This window comes from Leptodactylus fuscus, chromosome 3 (assembly GCF_031893055.1).
Source record: "Leptodactylus fuscus isolate aLepFus1 chromosome 3, aLepFus1.hap2, whole genome shotgun sequence".
Lineage (NCBI taxonomy): Eukaryota > Metazoa > Chordata > Amphibia > Anura > Leptodactylidae > Leptodactylus > Leptodactylus fuscus.
Genome location: NC_134267.1, coordinates 23,840,570 through 23,860,915, shown reverse-complemented (window position 1 = coordinate 23,860,915; position 20,346 = coordinate 23,840,570). Strand labels below are relative to the sequence as shown.

General features: G+C 43.1%; 1 protein-coding gene across 1 annotated transcript in view; it reads right to left on the bottom strand.

Annotated features, from left to right (window-relative positions):
- The window catches only part of ALK (ALK receptor tyrosine kinase), a 435,118-nt gene that overhangs the window by 62,528 nt on the left and 352,244 nt on the right, over window positions 1-20,346 (bottom strand). Inside the window, exons 6-8 of the mRNA XM_075267217.1 lie at window positions 10,737-10,868; window positions 6,132-6,239; window positions 5,271-5,374 (exon numbers count right to left, since the gene is read on the bottom strand). Of these exons, the coding sequence (XP_075123318.1) occupies window positions 5,271-5,374; window positions 6,132-6,239; window positions 10,737-10,868 (344 nt within the window). The remainder of the gene's footprint in view (window positions 1-5,270; window positions 5,375-6,131; window positions 6,240-10,736; window positions 10,869-20,346) is intronic.

Sequence of the window (20,346 nt, the reverse complement as noted above, 5' to 3'; positions counted from 1 at the left end):
CAACCGTCCCGATTTCCGTGGGACATTCACGATTTCGGTGACGTGTCCCGTGGTCCCGGTTGGAGGGAGGTATGTCCCGATTTCAACTCAGATCTGCGTCCAGAGGACGCAGATCTGAGTTGAACACATACGTGGCTGAAGCAAGGAGCTGTCACAGTTGACCTCCTTGCTTTGCCGCTGCACGCCGCCTACTGGCTGTGTAGACGCGATGTGATGATGTCACATCGCGTCTACAACTGTATGCGAGTGAGAGAGAGAGGCGCGCAGAGAGCGGCGGGGGAACGAGGAGAAGGTAAGTGTAATATGTACACTGAGGTGGACGGCATGACACTGGGGGACATGCAGAGATGTTGGGACATGAATCTGGGGGCAGAGATGTGGAGACATGAATCTGGGGCAGAGATGTGGAGACATGAATCTGGGGCAGAGATGTGGAGACATGAATCTGGGGGCACAGATGGAGGGACATGAATCTGGGGCAGAGATGTGGAGACATGAATCTGGGGGCAGAGATGGGGGGACATGAATCTGGGGGCAGAGATGGGGGACATGAATCTGGGGGCAGAGATGGGGGACATGAATCTGGGGGCAGAGATGGAGAGGACATGAATCTGGGGGCAGAGATGGAGGGACATGAATCTGGGGGCAGAGATGGAGGGGACATGAAACTGGGGGCAGAGATGGAGGGGGACATGAATCTGGGGGCAGAGATGGGGGACATGAATCTGGGGGCAGAGATGGAGAGGACATGAATCTGGGGGCAGAGATGGAGGGACATGAATCTGGTGGCAGAGATGGAGAGGACATGAATCTGGGGGCAGAGATGGAGAGGACATGAATCTGGGGGCAGAGATGGGGGGACATGAATATGGGGGCAGAGATGGGGGACATGAATCTGGGGGCAGAGATGGGGGACGAATCTGGGGGCAGAGATGGGGGACATGAATCTGGGGGCAGAGATGGGGGACATGAATCTGGGGGCAGAGATGGAGAGGACATGAATCTGGGGGCAGAGATGGAGGGACATGAATCTGGTGGCAGAGATGGAGAGGACATGAATCTGGGGGCAGAGATGGAGAGGACATGAATCTGGGGGCAGAGATTGAGGAGACATGAAACTGGGGGCAGAGATGTGGAGACATGAATCTGGGGGCAGAGATGGGGGACATTAATCTGTGCAGAGATGAGGGGACATGAATCTGGGGGCAGAGATGGAGGGACATGAATCTGGGGGCAGAGATGGAGAGGACATGAATCTGGGGGCAGAGATGGAGGGGGACATGAATATGGGGGCAGAGATGGAGGGGACATGAAACTGGGGGCAGAGATGGAGGGGGACATGAATATGGGGGCAGAGATGGAGGGACATGAATCTGGGGGCAGAGATGGAGGGGACATGAATCTGGGCAGAGATGGGGGGACATGAATCTGGGGGCAGAGATGGGGACATGAATCTGGGGGCAGAGATGGAGAGGACATGAATCTGGGGCAGAGATGGGGGATATGAATATGGGGGCAGAGATGGAGGGGACATGAAACTGGGGGCAGAGATGGAGGGGGACATAAATATGGGGGCAGAGATGGAGGGACATGAATCTGGGCAGAGATGGAGGGACATGAATCTGGGCAGAGATGGGGGGACATGAATCTGGGGGCAGAGATGGAGGGGGGACATATAATGTACAGGTGACTGTAGGAGGATCATACTGTGTGCGGGCACATGAAAAATTAATGAGAATGGGCGGAGTCAACACAAAAGTGGGCGGGGCTAAATTTTCCGCAGCGCGCTACGCGCACCGCACATTTTGTCCCGCTTTCAGTTCTTTAAAAGTTGGGAGGTATGCATAGGACTGCCGGTGACATCTACTACATTATCTGTACTCAGAGAGTTATCACTGTGTTATCTGTGGTGTTACATAGGACTGTAATGATGTAGTTTCCATGAGTTACACAACACTTTCGGCTCTGCTACATCTGCTTGTACTCGCGTCTTCTGCTTGTCTCGCACTTGACTACTCCCGTCATCGTCAGATTTGAGCTCGATCTTCAGATGCTTTTAATATTGGATAAAATTAAATAGAATTTAGCTTTAATGCAATTTACGTCTGGAGAGTAATTCGCTTCCCTCTGGTTAGATTCATGGCGTGGCGGGTCCATCAGCGCAAGAAGCCATTAACCCCATCCCTACCAGTAGCCTGTGCCAAATATGAGATGGGATGGAGATCAGTCACCTCCATAGTGATATCAGTAGATGGAGCTCATATATTGTATATACAGTCCCTCACATCCTCCCGCTCTATATATCACATATACGCTCTAGGCCGGGGCGACATTTTGCCCCATGTCGTATTATTGCAGCAGTACAGAAAAGTAACCCCAAAGCCTCCCTATGGCAAAAGTCTTACTGAGTTCCTGTAATGTCACCTACTCTTGTCTCCTGAAATACTCTGTGCTGCTGGGGACTCTGCTCCTTCCACAACATTGCACAAATGAGTTACAATTGTCGCCAATTGAATGTATAAAATGTGTTACGACTTGCCGTAACTCGCAGTAGCCCTGAGGGGTGAATGGGCACAAGCTGGCATCAGAATTGCGTGACATTTACCATATTTTGGAACATCTGTGAATATGTAACTATAGGGGGCGCCGTAGTCCGGAGGGTCACAATGGCAGCACCGCAGCGGTCGGGTGTTACCGCCTCGCCCCCCATCGATACAAAGTATCTGGCACATTCTATGATAATAATAAGACCCAGGTCCCGACGTCAGATGTTCCATCTTCTCATCATTATATTTTATCGTCCTCTTGATCGTCCGTCCACGCCGGGTTTGATCACTTGGAAAACATCCAGATTCAATTATCTGCGTGGAGACCTCCAGAGGCGGCGAAGAAGATAATATAAAAAAAAAATCACTCACGAGGAGCAACCGCGATTAAACCGAGCGAAGAAGAAGAAAGCCGGAACAACAACATCTACATGAGAAAGATTCTGCCGCCTGCAGGAGCCCTGCGAGACACGAGCGCTACGAGGGACCGCACCGGCGCCGGGACTGACACACTTAATTACATATCGGCTGGGATGCGAAGGAGAATTGCGCCACAGCGAGAAGGAGTGTATGAGAAGAAGAGCGCAACCGCCTGTCTGACAGGATGTCAGTGCTAAATCCCCGGAGCGAGATCAATTATTGAACCTCTTCTATGTAAAATCCTGTTACTGCGGCTTTCTATACAACCAGTTGTAGTGGATGTTTTATTCATAGCAGAAGCCTGCAGTTTATCTACGGAACAAATTGGCTATGAACGTGCCCTGCAAACTATATACTGTACAGAGCGGGCGTAATGGCGGATTATACGCTGTGACTGCTCAGAGGGGCGATGTAACATACACCAAGTGACAACACACTATATTCTATTATAGTAGTTATATTATTGTACATATGAGTAGTATTATAGTAGTTATATTCTTGTACATAGGAGCAGTATTATAGTAGTTATATTCTTGTACATAGGAGCAGTATTATAGTAGTTATATTCTTGTACATAGGAGCAGTATTATAGTAGTTATATTCTTGTACATAGGAGCAGTATTATAGTAGTTATATTCCTGTACATAGGGGAAGTATTATAGTAGTTATATTCTTGTACATAGGGGAAGTATTATAGTAGTTATATTCTTGTACATAGGAACAGTATTATAGTAGTTATATTCTTGTACATAGGAGCAGTATTATAGTATTTATATTCTTGTACATAGGAGCAGTATTATAGTAATTATATTCTTGTACATGGGGCAGTATTATAGTACTTATATTCTTGTACATAGGAGGTAGTATTATAGTACTTATATTCTTATACATAGGAGTAGTATTATAGTAGTTATATTCTTGTACATAAGAGCAGTATTATAGTAGTTATATTCTTGTACATAGGAGCAGTATTATAGTAGTTATATTCTTGTACATAGGAGGTAGTATTATAGTAGTTATATTCTTGTACATAGGAGTAGTATTATAGTAGTTATATTCTTGTACATAGGAGTAGTATTATAGTAGTTATATTCTTGTACATAGGAGTAGTATTATAGTAGTTATATTCTTGTACATAGGAGCAGTATTATAGTAGTTATATTCCTGTACATAGGAGCAGTATTATAGTAGTTATATTCTTATACATAAGAGTAGTATTATAGTAGTTATATTCCTGTACATAGGGGAAGTATTATAGTAGTTATATTCTTGTACGTAGGAGCAGTATTATAGTAGTTATATTCTTGTACATAGGAGCAGTATTATAGTAGTTATATTCTTGTACATAGGAGTAGTATTATAGTAGTTATATTCTTGTACATAGGAGCAGTATTATAGTAGTTATATTCCTGTACATAGGGGAAGTATTATAGTAGTTATATTCTTGTACATAGGAGCAGTATTATAGTAGTTATATTCTTGTACATAGGAGCAGTATTATAGTAGTTATATTCTTGTACATAGGAGCAGTATTATAGTAGTTATATTCTTGTACATGGGGCAGTATTATAGTACTTATATTCTTGTATACAGGAGTAGTATTATAGTAGTTATATTCTTGTACATAAGAGCAGTATTATAGTAGTTATATTCTTGTACATAGGAGCAGTATTATAGTAGTTATATTCTTGTACATAGGAGGTAGTATTATAGTAGTTATATTCTTGTACATAGGAGCAGTATTATAGTAGTTATATTCTTGTACATAGGAGGTAGTATTATAGTAGTTATATTCTTGTACATAGGAGGCAGTATTATAGTAGTTATATTCTTGTACATAGGAGGCAGTATTATAGTAGTTATATTCTTGTACATAGGAGCAGTATTATAGTAGTTATATTCTTGTACATAGGAGGTAGTATTATAGTAGTTATATTCTTGTACATATGAGCAGTATTATAGTAGTTATATTCTTGTACATAGGAGCAGTATTATTTATAGTAGTAATATTCTTGTACATAGGAGCAGTATTATAGTAGTTATATTCTTGTACATAGGAGCAGTATTATTTATAGTAGTAATATTCTTGTACATAGGAGCAGTATTATAGTAGTTATATTCTTGTACATAGGAGGTAGTATTGTAGTAGTTATATTCTTGTACATAGGAGTAGTACTATAGTAGTTATATTTGTGTCCAGAGGGGGCAGTATTTTAGTAGTTATATTTGTGTACTTAGGGGGCAGTATTATAGTAGTTATATTTGTGTACATAGGGGGTAGTATTCTTTGCTTTCTGTACTGACCTCACATGTAGAGTTCTTCAGAGGTGATGGGAACAGAACGTTGGTCATTGCGGAGCTCTGAGAAGTTTTAGCTTTCCTTGTATTTAGGATCAGGACTGAATCATCTGTATAAACAAGAACAGATTTAAAGTTAATAGAAAAATAGTTGGAATGACTTTAATAATTTGTGATTTGATGATATTCCCTCTCATGATATATTTGCAGTGTAGCGGTAGATGCAGAATATCATGTAGTTTATTAGTTTTCATTACAAGTATTATAAGTCTCTGGTCCACATTTACTAAGAACCTTGTGGTAGAAAGTTAGTTTCATCTTACATGTCACGGCTGTACCTGCACTTGGTCTTGGTCCTGACCTGCAGCTCTGCAGATTCTATTACAATAGATAAGTAATTACCTACTAAATAATATAAGGGATATATCACAGAATGTTTCCAGACGATGGGAGGCTTGTGAGGGCTCGGAGCACTACCGCCTCCAGCAGCTGACAACTCATCTTCATCCTTCAGATTGACTGACAGCTGCTCGATCTTCTCTCTTTGCTGTCTGCATTAAACCTCAAGGTGACATTGGGCAGGATAACACCAACTTATCAGATCTGTGCGGGACCAAAGAGAAGGGACCACCGGGAGGAGGAAGATGACCTAATGTCATACCAGTGTATCTGAGCCTATCATGTGTGATACTGCCTGCCGAGCTGTGTATCTAAGCCTAATGTCATACCAGTGTATCTGAGCCTATCATGAGTGATGTTGTATCTAATCTCACAGTTCTTCACTGCACCCCATCATGCAGTGTTACTGACCAGCTCTGCTATATGGTGAGCTCCGTTTGTTGTAGTGCAAGTTATCTTCCTACTTACCTCCAGAACTTTCCAGGGCACCAATCCTCCAGTCTGATGTTTTGGGGTCCATTGTCCACCCACAGCTGCCATCTTCAAACATACAATAGAACCCCGGAGGTAGATTACCTATGGAGTCAGATAGGAAGATGTGTGTAAGAGCACTCAGATGTAGCAGAGCTGACTTTGTATGTGCAGTAGTCACCAATTTGTCACCACAATGCGATTCATTTCCTCTTGGGTCCAATATGTGACTATTATTTTTAATATTTATTTTTAAAGTGGTCCAAGCTCCAATATTCTGATACAAAGCTCCAAATCCTCTACACATCTGTGGTTAAAGGAGACCTTTCATCATCTCCACCAACTCTAACTCTTTGTTTGCTTTAATAGCTGCCCGTCCACTGATTCCGACATAGTTGAATTTTTTTCTCTAGCCCACACCATTGCTGAGCAATCATTCCTGTAAGTTTCAGTACAATTATAGGTCCTGCTGTGAGGTGGGCGGAGCCATGTCTTTCTGCTCCTGCCAAGGACCGCCCACCTGACAGCAAAGAGCATAATTGTGTTGAAAGTAACAGGAAGGATTGCTCAAGAATGGTGGGGGCTAGAGAAAAAATTCCAACTGTGTAGGATTCAGTGGAGGGGCGACTATCAAAGGATGTAAAGAGCTGGAGTTGGTGAACGGTTCTTAAAATGATAAAATTTTGACTATTTTCAGCCACCACTAGGGGGAGCTTAGTGCATATAGCTTTATAAAGCTCCCATGAAGGTCAATAATAAGTTCACATTTTGTAAGTTCTGGTCCAAGGTTTACAATGTACAGTATAAATAGTTCAATGACACATCCAGCTCTGCTACATCTGTACGTAACATTCCTGCTTAAATTTTTGCAAAGGTAAAACAACAATAAACCAACAATATGACAGGGAGTTGGTGTATTTTGGATGCGGGCCAGAGTCTTGTATTGCTGATTTATAGTGATATAGATAGAGCAGTGCCATTAAATAAGTGAACCCGAGTCTCTGCCGTACAGTAAGTGATTCTTCAGTCTGTGGTTGATGTAGTTGTCGCACATTCATCACTTTTTCTCAATCTTTTCCAGGAAATGAAGACAAAGTCTGTTATTTTTTGGAGTAGTCATCCTCCGGCCATCACAGCGCAGAAGCTCATTCACTTGTGTACATGTCGCAATGTAGATCTTATAGATAACATTAGTGTTTTATATCCGCGCTCCTTGCCCGTCTCCCAAGGACACATTAATAAAACCCCTCCCCATCTCAATGCATTATTTGTTTCCACCACCAGAGGGCCATCACTACATACTGAGTTCAATGGAAGCTGTATCCATTCCTAGGCATTATGCTCCCCCTAGTGGTGGCTGAAAGTAGAGGGGATTTTATCGTGTACTTAGTTATTTAATAAGAAGCACAGGGTTTGGAGCTTTGGGTCAGTAAAATTGATCTCAAACTGCTATAAGACATTACATTAAATACAGTGGCGTAACTAGGAATGGCGGGGCCCCGTGGCGAACTTTTGACATGGGGCCCCCCGACACCGAAGATCTCGACTGAGTCCCTCCTACGCATTCCTGCGCGCTCTATTATGTCCCATAGTGGCCCCTGCACACAGTATTATACCCAATAGTGGCCCCTGCACACAGTATTATACCCAATAGTGGCCCCTGCACACAGTATTATGTCCAATAGTGGCCCCCTGCACACAGTATTATGTTCCATAGTGGCCCCTGCACACAGTATTATGTCCCATAGTGGCCCCTGCACACAGTATTATGTCCCATAGTGGCCCCTGCACACAGTATTATACCCAATAGTGGCCCCTGCACACAGTATTATGTCCCTTAGTGGCCCCTGTACACAGTATTATACCCAATAGTGGCCCCCTGCACACAGTATTATGTCCCGTAGTGGCCCCTACAGGACTAAATACTGTCACCGCTGACCGCTATACCAGGACAAATTGTGGATAAAAAAAAATCTGGTCCTGTGCATTACAATTTAGTAACTCCATGTGCCTCATATTAATAGCAGTTAACCCCATCATCTCCCTCACATTAACCCCTGTCTGCCTCACCATAAGAGTTACTGATATGTGAGAGACATGGAGGTAATAATAAAGTATCTTCATTATTATTACCCCCATATGTCTCACATATCAGTAACTCTTATGGTGAGGCAAACAGGGGTTAATGTGAGGGAGATGATGGGGTTAACTGCTATTACTATGAGGCACATGGAGTTACTAAAACACAAGTAATCCCCCCAAATGCCTGATAGTAATAAGTATAGTAACCCCAGTACGTACCTGTGTAGCTTCAGTTTCATTTTCCTGGAGCAGCTTCTTCCTCTTCTCTTCTGTGCAGGAGGGCAGGGATAAGCCCCGCCTCCTCCTCTCATTGGTGGGCAGAGGAGAGCAGAGAAAGGGAGGGGGGAGAGAGGGGGAGCGTCCTGCAGCGCTGAGAGGAGCCAGACCTGCAGCTCCTGTGTCTCAGCCGTTGCTGCAGCTTCGGGGCCCCCTGTTGGTGGAAAGTATTCCACCAACAGGGGGCCCCGATCATTATACTCGGGGGTCCGAAAAGACCTCCGAGAATACATGAGTCCCCCTGCGAACTTCCGGTTGGCACATGCGCAATGGAAGGGCGGCAAGAAGACTTCCTGTTCCTTAGTGAATTAACCAGGGCTGGGTATGTACTTCAGGGTATGGTCCTCGGGTTACGACGAGCCTGCTGCAGAACCTCATTTTCTGAATGCTATACAGTGTATAGCATTCGGCAAATGAAGGCTGATTGTGTAGCAGGCTCGTCCTTGCTACGAGCAGGTAAGTATGCTGTTACCAGTTGACTTTTTCTCATTGAAATGAATAGACCAGCGTTGATTGGCCAGTTGCCAGTGATTTGGCCAATCAACGCTGGTTCTGCCAGAGGCTCGTCTGAGGAGGCGGAGTCTAACATCGGACTATTCATTCCAATGAGAAAAACTCTTGCCTGCCCGTGGCAAGGACGTGCCTGCTGCAGAATCAGTGTTCATTTGCCGAATGCTATACATATATATAGCATTCGGCAAATAAATATATATACTATATAGCATTTAGCAAATGAGGTTCTGCAGCAGGCTCGTCGTAACCACGAAACAGTATGCCTATACCCCTGCTAGACATGGCAAACTCTCAAAACCGGAAAGAGATCTTCGACCGGAAATAGGAAGGGCGGGACTTAATCCTTTGTTATTGTTGTCAAAGGGGGACTCATGTATAATGATAGCAGCGGTAGCAGCTGTCACCGGGCCCCTGATGTCCCGGGCCCTGTGTCAGCTGCTACCGCTGCTATGGTGGTAGTTACGCCACTGATTAAATACAAATAATTTATAGTAACACTTATCTGCCCTGAGACCATTAACCCTTCTGTATCCTTAGCCATGAGTATATAATGCTATCCTATGAGTTATCATTATGTACTTGGAGAGGAAGCAGAGAATGGAGGGGAGTTTTTCTTTCTCTGTTGTGGCACCACCGCCTATGGAAAACCCCTTTAAAAATCTTGCACATGCTCCATGTCGAAAGCAAAAGCTAACAAATTGTCTCTGGCATTCAGAAGCCTTGGAAAGCTGAGTGACAAGCCCTATAGGAGCTGTGGTGTCATCTATTTTTCCTAAAAATAGATGGAACTAAAAAAATAAGGGGGATGAACAAGGGATGATGGAAACTTTTTGCTATTTTTCTGACTTAGGGGCAGGGGCGTAGGTATAGGGGGTGCAGAGGAAGCAATTGGTAGCGGACCCAGGAGCCTCGGGGGGCCCAAAGGCCTCTCTAACATACAAAGATATCAGTATTATAGATAACATATGGTAGAGGGGGAATACAATACATGTTTTGCATTTGGCCCAGGAGGTTCACGGCATGGGTTTTATTGTTATAAAGAAGCAAACATTGGAGTCTTAAAGGGAATGTGTCACCAGAATATAATGACCTATTTTTAAAACCAAGTTGCCATGTTAAACATATTTTTTAAATATTTTTGGTGATATATATATATTTTTAATTTTTTATCTATTATACTGCAATGTCCTGTCATTTTCACTCTGGCCACTAAGCCTAACAATAGACTGATGCTTCCCAATTCTGTAAGGTGTTTTGTTGCAAGAGTGACCTCATTTACATCACAGACTGGAATACAATAGAAGATAACACCTGTATAAATAACACCACTGACTCATTATTACATCATTACAATAAATGATGTCATAACTTGTCTCCTCCTCCTTGTATAAAATATGTCTTGAAATTCCAGACTATTGCTGCCTATAGACATGACCATGTTGTAAAGCAGATCAATAAATGCTGCTAACAAAGCAGAGGAGAAATTTAGGCAAGATGGCCGCCCCCATAATTTACACGAAACACCTTATAGAAGTTTATAGAACAGTTTTATATCAGCTTGTCCTTTTGGCAGAATCGCTGGGGCTTCCTTATATATCTCTACAACTGTCCTGTAATCCACAAAGTAAGGTCCTGTCATAGTAAAGATATTGTCCTGTATATTGTTATAAAGAAGAGGGAACAAGACACAAAGACTGAATGTAGGGAGAGAATATCATAGAAGACACTCACGGCACAGATCACCCTCATCTTCTCGTTCTTCACAGTCAGGGATGAAATTGCAGACTTGAGACAGTTTAATTTCCATCCCACTTCGGCAGTGAAAAGATCCGTCCAGAGTCATTTTAACTCCAGGAGGGTTCCCTGCCGAGACAAAAGAAGTAAGATGAATCACAAGATACTAACAATGTATATGAGATATGTAATAGGGATACAGACAGGACAACCCCTGTATAATCTATAATGTCCATCACTAGGTCACCCAGAGATCAAGTGGAAACTTCTAAGAAACAACTTAATATAAAAGTAAAGATGACACAATGTAACTACTATAATACTGCCCCCTATGTACAAGAATATAACTACTATAATACTGCCCCTATGTACAAGAATATAACTACTATAATACTGCTCCTATGTACAAGAATATAACTACTATAATACTGCCCCCTATGTACAAGAATATAACTACTATAATACTGCCCCCTATGTACAAGAATATAATTACTATAATACTGCCCCCTATGTACAAGAATATAACTACTATAATACTGCTCCTATGTACAAGAATATACTATAATACTACTCCTATGTACAAGAATATAACTACTATAATACTACTCCTATGTACAAGAATATAACTACTATAATACTACTCCTATGTACAAGAATATAACTACTATAATACTACTCCTATGTACAAGAATATAACTACTATAATACTGCTCCTATGTACAAGAATATAACTACTATAATACTACTCCTATGTACAAGAATATAGCTACTATAATACTGCTCCTATGTACAAGAATATAACTACTATAATACTACTCCTATGTACAAGAATATAACTACTATAATACTACCTCCTATGTACAAGAATATAACTACAATAATACTGCTCCTATGTACAAGAATATAACTACTATAATACTGCTCCTATGTACAAGAATATAACTACTATAATACTGCTCCTATGTACAAGAATATAACTACAATAATACTGCTCCTATGTACAAGAATATAACTACTATAATACTACTCCTATGTACAAGACTATAACTACTATAATACTGCTCCTATGTACAAGAATATAACTACTATAATACTACTCCTATGTACAAGAATATAACTACTATAATACTGCTCCTATGTACAAGAATATAACTACAATAATACTGCTCCTATGTACAAGAATATAACTACTATAATACTACTCCTATGTACAAGACTATAACTACTATAATACTGCTCCTATGTACAAGAATATAACTACTATAATACTACTCCTATGTACAAGAATATAACTACTATAATACTACTCCTATGTACAAGAATATAACTACTATAATACTACTACTATGTACAAGAATATAACTACAATAATACTGCTCCTATGTACAAGAATATAACTACTATAATACTGCTCCTATGTACAAGAATATAACTACTATAATACTACTCCTATGTACAAGAATATAACTACTATAATACTACTACTATGTACAAGAATATAACTACAATAATACTGCTCCTATGTACAAGAATATAACTACTATAATACTGCTCCTATGTACAAGAATATAACTACTATAATACTACTCCTATGTACAAGAATATAACTACTATAATACTGCTCCTATGTACAAGAATATAACTACTATAATACTACTCCTATGTACAAGAATATAACTACTATAATACTACTACTATGTACAAGAATATAACTACAATAATACTGCTCCTATGTACAAGAATATAACTACTATAATACTGCTCCTATGTACAAGAATATAACTACTATAATACTACTCCTATGTACAAGAATCTAACTACTATAATACTACCTCCTATGTACAAGAATATAACTACTATAATACTACCTCCTATGTACAAGAATATAACTACTATAATTCGGGGGGGGGGGGGGGATTCAAAAGTGCCGTCCCAAAATCGTATTTAAACATAGAATACAGGTTACTTGTGAATTTGGCTGCAGAGTGAACACCGTCAGAGAGCCATACAAACGCAGTTTTTCACCAGTTTCACCCCCTCCCGGTACATTGTACAGAATAATAAAAGGTTCCCTTATGAAGAACAATTTGTCCTACAAACATTAACCCCTCATATAGCTCTGAGAATAGAAAAATGACAAAGTTATGGGGTGTGGAAAGTGGGGAGTCAAAAATGAAGATCGAAAAATACCTTCAGCAGGAAGGGGTTAAAGAGCTCAAGCATGTGCCATGTATGATATCCCTATGTGGCGGTTATATCACGTTTCCTTACATGTCCTCAGATTATTCTCGGTTGATGTCTCACATAATAGATCCATTTCATAAATGAAAGTGAATGAATATATTAATTTGCGGGGTAGAAATGTGATTATGTGGCGGTGTCCGCTCCGGCTCTCCTGGCCTCTACATCGTGTACTCGGTGGCTTTCGGGTGCACTAATGGTCAGTGATATAATTAGTTGGGCACTTGAAGGTTTTGTTGCAGGAGCTGCCAGCCGATAATGAATGAGATGTAATTATATACCGCGCCGCGCTCTGCTGATATATACAGATGTATACAGATATACCGAGGGGGGAGCAAAGCCTGAAACATCTACGGACACTCCACGAGGAGGATCTGATTTACAGAATGTGTCCCATTCCTCTAAATTCACTGTTGGGCTGGATATCTTCTGTCTATCATGTTCTTTATCTTTACATGTTGTAACACAAAGTTTCTAAATTGTGCCCGTCACATTGTAGACAATCAGTGGAGGAAGTGATGAGCGAATGTGACGGGTAAATCCTCAACCGCACTCAAAGTGCCCCAAGTTATAACTCACTAACCTATCTATCCGCAGGACTGGGGTGATATGCTGTGTAAGCCGATGGCCAGTCAGGTAGTGGAGGGGGTGTACATTTCACCCAGACTACTCAGGTGGGTGAGATGAGAAAACTCCAGGAATGTTTGTTCTCAGCAGACAACTTTCGTCTGCTGAGCATTTTGGTAAATGTTCAGTATTGGGCTGGATTTTTAGGAATGGCAGGTAGGATTGGTAGTGGGACCTGACATTCCACCCCCCTCCAGTCCACACTTTGGGGATGTTCCGGCAGCGACTCAGCTGCAGAGAGTCTCCTTGTCAAAGAGGCTTAAGAAACCAGCTCCAGCAGCAACACTTTGGCAGAGCTTGGCTGGAGAACAAACAGAGAAGTCATATTTTTTGGAGTTGTGTCCTGAATGAACTTATTCTATGTTTAGTTAGAGCCTAGCCGGGCAGGTATTTATTTTTGTATTGTTTCCTTTTGGTTCTGCACTACCTTCTTGAGTGAAAGAGAGGGGATAGAAGATCCCAGAAGGTTGAAGAATACTCAGCATATATCAGAAAAATAGCTTTTATTTATGAAAAATTCACATCACTTAAAATAGACACATAGGACACCATATTCCACAAATAGGGTAACCAACAGGTACGGAAAGGTATTATAGCATAATAAATGTCAAAGGTGATAACATCATGAACTTGTAACTGCTCAAAAATACATCTCTTCTATACAGATTAAATAATCTATCACATAAACACCCTCAGACTGAGGGAATGCATGAGTGAGATGTACTAGAAAAGAGCAACAAGGAGCTGTGTATGTCCAGCGGAATGAATCAAACAAATATATAAGACAAGTGTCACTTCTTGAGTGAAAATAAACTCTACCTTTGTTTTGGATATGCTGGTTCTGCTAACACTAACCTATCTATCTGCAGGACTGGGGGGATATGCTGGTTCTGGTGACAGTAACCTATCTATCTGCAGGGCTGGGGTGATATGCTGGTTCTGGTGACACTAACCTATCTATCTGCAGGACTGGGGTGATATGCTGGTTTTGGTGACACTAACCTATCTATCTGCAGTGCTGGGGTGATATGCTGGTTCTGGTGACAGTAACCTATCTATCTGCAGGGCTGGGGTGATATGCTGGTTCTGGTGACACTAACCTATCTATCTGCAGGACTGGGGGGATATGCTGGTTCTGGTGACAGTAACCTATCTATCTGCAGGACTGGGGGGATATGCTGGGTCTGGTGACACTAACCTATCTATCTGCAGGGCTGGGGTGATATGCTGGTTCTGGTGACACTAACCTATCTATCTGCAGGACTGGGGTGATATGCTGGTTCTGCTGACACTAACCTATCTATCTGCAGTGCTGGGGTGATATGCTGGTTCTGGTGACAGTAACCTATCTATCTGCAGGGCTGGGGTGATATGCTGGTTCTGGTGACAGTAACCTATCTATCTGCAGGGCTGGGGTGATATGCTGGTTCTGGAGACAGTAACCTATCTATCTGCAGGGCTGGGGTGATATGCTGGTTCTGGTGACAGTAACCTATCTATCTGCAGGGCTGGGGTCTGGTGACAACTCTCTTTACATGGCTGATATCTGATTTTTCTTCAATCCTGCAGTTTGAGGCACAATTTTGTCTGTGATGTTACATTCATAGCAAGGGAATGAACGTGCAAACCTCTTGGCATCAGCGTTATATACAGTATATATTGTGTACAACACCAAGATATTAATAAGTACCACTTTGTCAGTGTATCCAACAATGGTACCACAACTGTGGAAAACATCTTGAGTGGTGCCAGTTCCAAAGAAACCTCATCTGATATCCCAACTGATGAAGGTCCTAGAGAGACCGGTTCTGACACATCTCTGACCTCTAGTGAGCTCTGCTATGGATTCCCTCCAGTTTGCCTATTGGCCGGGCATTGTCACAGAGCTCTCTCTCACCTGGAGACACCCGGGAACACTATGAGAATAATGTTCTTTGATTTCTCCAGTGTTTTCCACACCATTCAGCCAGTAAGCAGAGATGTGCTCCGGATCCGGTTGGGTTCCAGGGGTCGGGCCTTATACAAAGTATCGCTTTTGCCTTTAATGATACTTTAACTTTGCAAACTAGAAACCTCATGTTTAGTCTTCCACTTTAACATAAACTTAAGAAAAAAAAATCCATAAAAGTGACTCATCCTTTTAATTTTTCCTTTTGGGTCCCGGGGTGAGGGGTGTAGCGGTTGTATAATTGCACACTTTGCCTTAATATTGTTTTTCGCCACTTGGGGGTGTATGCGGAGCCCCTTAATTACATTAATGCAGATCATGTCTCGTGACCTCTGTGCATTGTGAGGACAGGAGGGGGCGGTGGAGGGGATGTGCGGAGTGTTTACCAGTATCTCTAGTGCGGTACGTGGTCCCCCCCCCCTGTAATTACCATTGATTCCTTTGTGCTGGATCTCTTTGTGCTGTCGCCCGCCGCAGGGTGTAATGAACGATGCAATAACAATCTTTCAATATTCATGTATCTTTATTATCTGCTTGGGCCAATTTACTAATTATAAGCAACGTTGTATCCAGGAGAACGCGTCCCTTGTTAACAGCAAAATATAATTAGAGCGGGAGAATGCGCAGAATCTCGCGGCCCGACAATAAATGCCACCTATTATTAAGCAATATTTAACAATTAACGTGGGCAGCGAATTGAGACAGAAGCGTGAAAATACAATAATAAACACTTAATAGTGAGTAATGCCTCGCCCCTCACTGCACTCTGGAGCGCCGCGCGGGGGAAGAAAACTTTACGGCAAACTTTTGAAGATCGGAGCAAGCTGTATCTAATAAAGGGGTTCTCTGGTCTAGAAAATGAGGACCCCAACCTCCATCTCTCTACCTGCCCCTCCATGTCAGGCTTCTGAAGGTGGGAGACAAATGTGTCAAAGGGGGTACTCTCTCTCCACCTCCCTATCTTTCCCCTCTCCGACTCATCTCTCTCTTTCTCTGTCTTCCTATCTACCCTCTCTGCTTTCCCCCTCCTCCTCATCTCCTTCTCACTCTCATCTCCCTGCCCTTATCCTCTCTTCCTCATCTCTTTCTCTCAATTCCCCTCTCCTCCTCCTCACCTCTCCTTCTCTCAATTCCCCTCTCCTCCTCCTCACCTCTCTCTTTCTCTCTATTCCCGTCTCCTCCTCCTCACCTCTCCTTCTCTCTATTCCCCTCTCCTCCTCCTCCTCACCTCTCTCTTTCTCTCTATTCCCCTCTCCTCCTCCTCACCTCTCCTTCTCTCTATTCCCCTCTCCTCCTCATCTCTTTCTCTCTATTCCCCTCTCCTCCTCACCTCTCTCTTTCTCTCTATTCCCCTCTCCTCCTCCTCCTCATCTCTTTCTCTCTATTCCCCTTCTCTCTATTCCCCTCTCCTTCTCTTCCTCACCTCTCTCTCTATTCCCCTCTCCTCCTCCTCACCTCTCCTTCTCTCTATTCCCCTCTCCTCCTCACCTCTCTCTCTATTCCCCTCTCCTCCTCCTCACCTCTCTCTTTCTCTCTATTCCCCTCTCCTCCTCATCTCTCTCTTTCTCTCTATTCCCCTCTCCTCACCTCTCTCTTTCTCTCTATTCCCCTCTCCTCCTCCTCACCTCTCCTCTCTATTCCCCTCTCTTCCTCCTCCTCACCTCTCTCTTTCTCTCTATTCCTCTCTCCTCCTCCTCACCTCTCCTCTCTATTCCCCTCTCTTCCTCCTCCTCACCTCTCTCTTTCTCTCTATTCCTCTCTCCTCCTCCTCACCTCTCCTTCTCTCTATTCCCCTCTCCTCCTCCTCACCTCTCCTTCTCTCTATTCCCCTCTCTTCCTCCTCCTCACCTCTCCTCTCTATTCCCCTCTCTTCCTCCTCCTCCCCTCTCTCTTTCTCTCTATTCCCCTCTCCTCCTCCTCCTCCTCATCTCTTTCTCTCTATTCCCCTTCTCTCTATTCCCCTCTCCTTCTCCTCCTCCTCACCTCTCTCTTTCTCTCTCTTGCTTCTCTCCTTGCCCTTCTTCTCCATTCCTCTGTTTCTTACTGTCTTTCCCTGTTGTGTTCTCTCCTATCTAGGAGATCTATGGTGCAGGTGAAGGAAACAAACTTAGCAATACACTTCACTAAAAAAAAGTCTCTAAGTATTATTGAAGTCTGTTCCTCTTCATACCCTGTATACAAGCAGTGTCCATTCACAGTGAAGTCTATGGAGAACAGGGGTAATCTGTGGAGGAACCTGACAATAACTGATCAGTTGGATAGGTTGGGTTCCTAGAGGTTGGACACAGTCATGGCCATAGGCATCAATAGTCTGGAGCTGACTCATTGAGGTCTATGAGAGAGTACTCTAGACATGTGCAGGGAGGGGGAGGAGCTAAGCTGTGACATCATTTATTGTCAGTAGTGATGTAATGATGGCTCAGTGGTGTTATCTATAGAGGTGTTATCTTCTACTGTAATACTGTATGTGATGTAATTGTAAATTCTTTAAAAAATTGACATAAAAACTTGGTTTAAAAAATAGGTAACTTCTAGAGACACATTCTCTTCAAGCGTTGCCTATTTTTAAGCCCCCTCCTCCCAAAATGGAGCAAATAATCTAAAGATTAACCCTCTGTTTTCTGCAACGTTTCTATAAGAGAAGAGCATACAAACATGATGCTACATCTCCAGGTTACTTGTATCCTTCCTTTCTAGGTGTAGCGTTCCTTTAAGAGGATAAAGTTTTCGAGTTTTACCAACCCCGGTGTAATCCTTCTTCCGTCCTCTCTATCGCATTGTACAGTAATTGGATTTATTTATTTTCCGGCGCCTGAGGTTACGTCTGTGTTTCAGGTCAGGCAGTGGCGCTGAATATCTAAGTGTCATTATTGCAGGGGCGGCAGTGGTGAGATGACGTTTGTATGGCGGTGACGAAAAAGTTACTCAGTGTGCATCAAGCTAATATAACTGAGGTGTAGAATGGACCGGTATTGTGGCCTATACATGGGGTGGATGCACGCCTTGTAAAGGGAAGGGTTGGGTCTGGACCAAAACTGTTACTGTAGTTTGAGTGCAACGTTAGTCAAGGCAGCACATCACAACTTGGCACGGTTGAGTTTTCTGGTTACATTATATCAGGTGTTGTTGGATGGTGGGCTACTGTATATACATGCTCATGTTGTTTTAAATGGTGCAGGTCAACGTAGGGTTAATGGTCTGACATTTTTGGGAACTGGATAATGATTCCTAACTTTTGCGCCCATGAGTTGCACTGCAGGAAAACTTGTGTGTTGTTCTCCCATAGTGTGGTTTGTTTCATGTCAGGTGTTACCCAATCTACCCCAGATGACTCCATAATTAGGGGTTCCTAACCTAGCTACCCCAGGTGGGAGATGGCTCCCTAATTAGGGGCTAAGAACCCAGCTAGCCTGGGTGGGAGATGGCTCCATAATCGAGGGCTTCTAACCCAGCTACACAGGGTGGGAGATGGCTCCATAATCGAGGGCTTCTAACTCACTCCCTATGCTGGGAGATGGCTCCCTAATTATGGGCTTCTAACCCAGCTACACAGGGTGGGAGACGTCTCCATAATTAAGGGCTGCCAACCCGCTCCTTAGGGTGGGAGATGGCTTTTGGTAAGATGCAAAGGCATCTTGTAGGAGCAGGAGGTCAGCTTGTTTTTAAAGGGTTACTGGGAGGAGGCAACAACTAACAAGGTGTCCATTCTTCGCCAGGTCAACTCCAGATGATCTATTTGGTGTGAATTTTCTTGTCCCCGGCTCAAAGAGGGTTGGACAGAGGAACAACACATTGGCCATGGTGAAAAGGGAAGCGTGGTGCTTGGCATGTGACACCATGTCTCCACGTTTTGGAGACTGGTGGGTGCATGACAACATCTCCAGATTATATAGATATAACATCAAGGATAGAACCAGATAATGGGAAGGACAAAAGAGGCCGCCATCTGTGGCACATCTTCAGAGGGATATATGGCCAATGTAAAGGGGTTGTATCACAGGATAGGTGCCATCTAAACAACAATGGAACATGGAAGGAAGAGACAGCACTCAAGAGTTGGAGGGGGCACATTTAATAGTCAGGAAAAGACACATTCAACATGGTGCCAGGGGGGTAGAGGAGGAGCAGACTCCACCAGTGACAAATGCTCCAGAGCTGCCCCTCACTATGGGAAGACTTCAGGACCATTGGTAAAGTTGACTTGTAGATCCCATATTGTTCTAGGACGTCTTTGCCAGTGGCTGCGTGTCCTATTTGGACAGTAGGGGGTAGGGGCGGTGTAGACAGGCGGTGGTGAAGTTTTAATGGAGGTTAAATAGCGGTTTCTCAGGGACGATCTATTTGATATGGAACTGTAGGGGCACAGCCGCGTGATGCCACGGGGGGTAATTGGCAGTTTCTGGAGCCTCATGAATTAGGATGTGAACAATGAGCTCCATAGTCGTGAAGTTGAAGAACTTTCCCTTTGATCATCGTCAGATCGCGGTGCTGACATGACACCGTTTTCTCTCACTCTGTCTCCTTTCATCATCAGTAAAATGCCTAGAAGGAGCCCGAGCCCCCCACCCCTGGGAGCCGCGCGCAGATCCATTTTTAATGCTGGAACTCCTAGAAACCAGTTTGGTTTTAATTTCTCTTTATATTTCTCAAGTTTTCAGTTCTTTGATGTATTAAGCGATTGGGAGGAAAATTAAATCATTAAAGACAGGGCCGGGGGAGGGAGGGAAAGGGGGAAGGGGCGCATGTGGGGGCTTACCGAGCTCTGCAATGTATGGCTATAGATATGTGCCC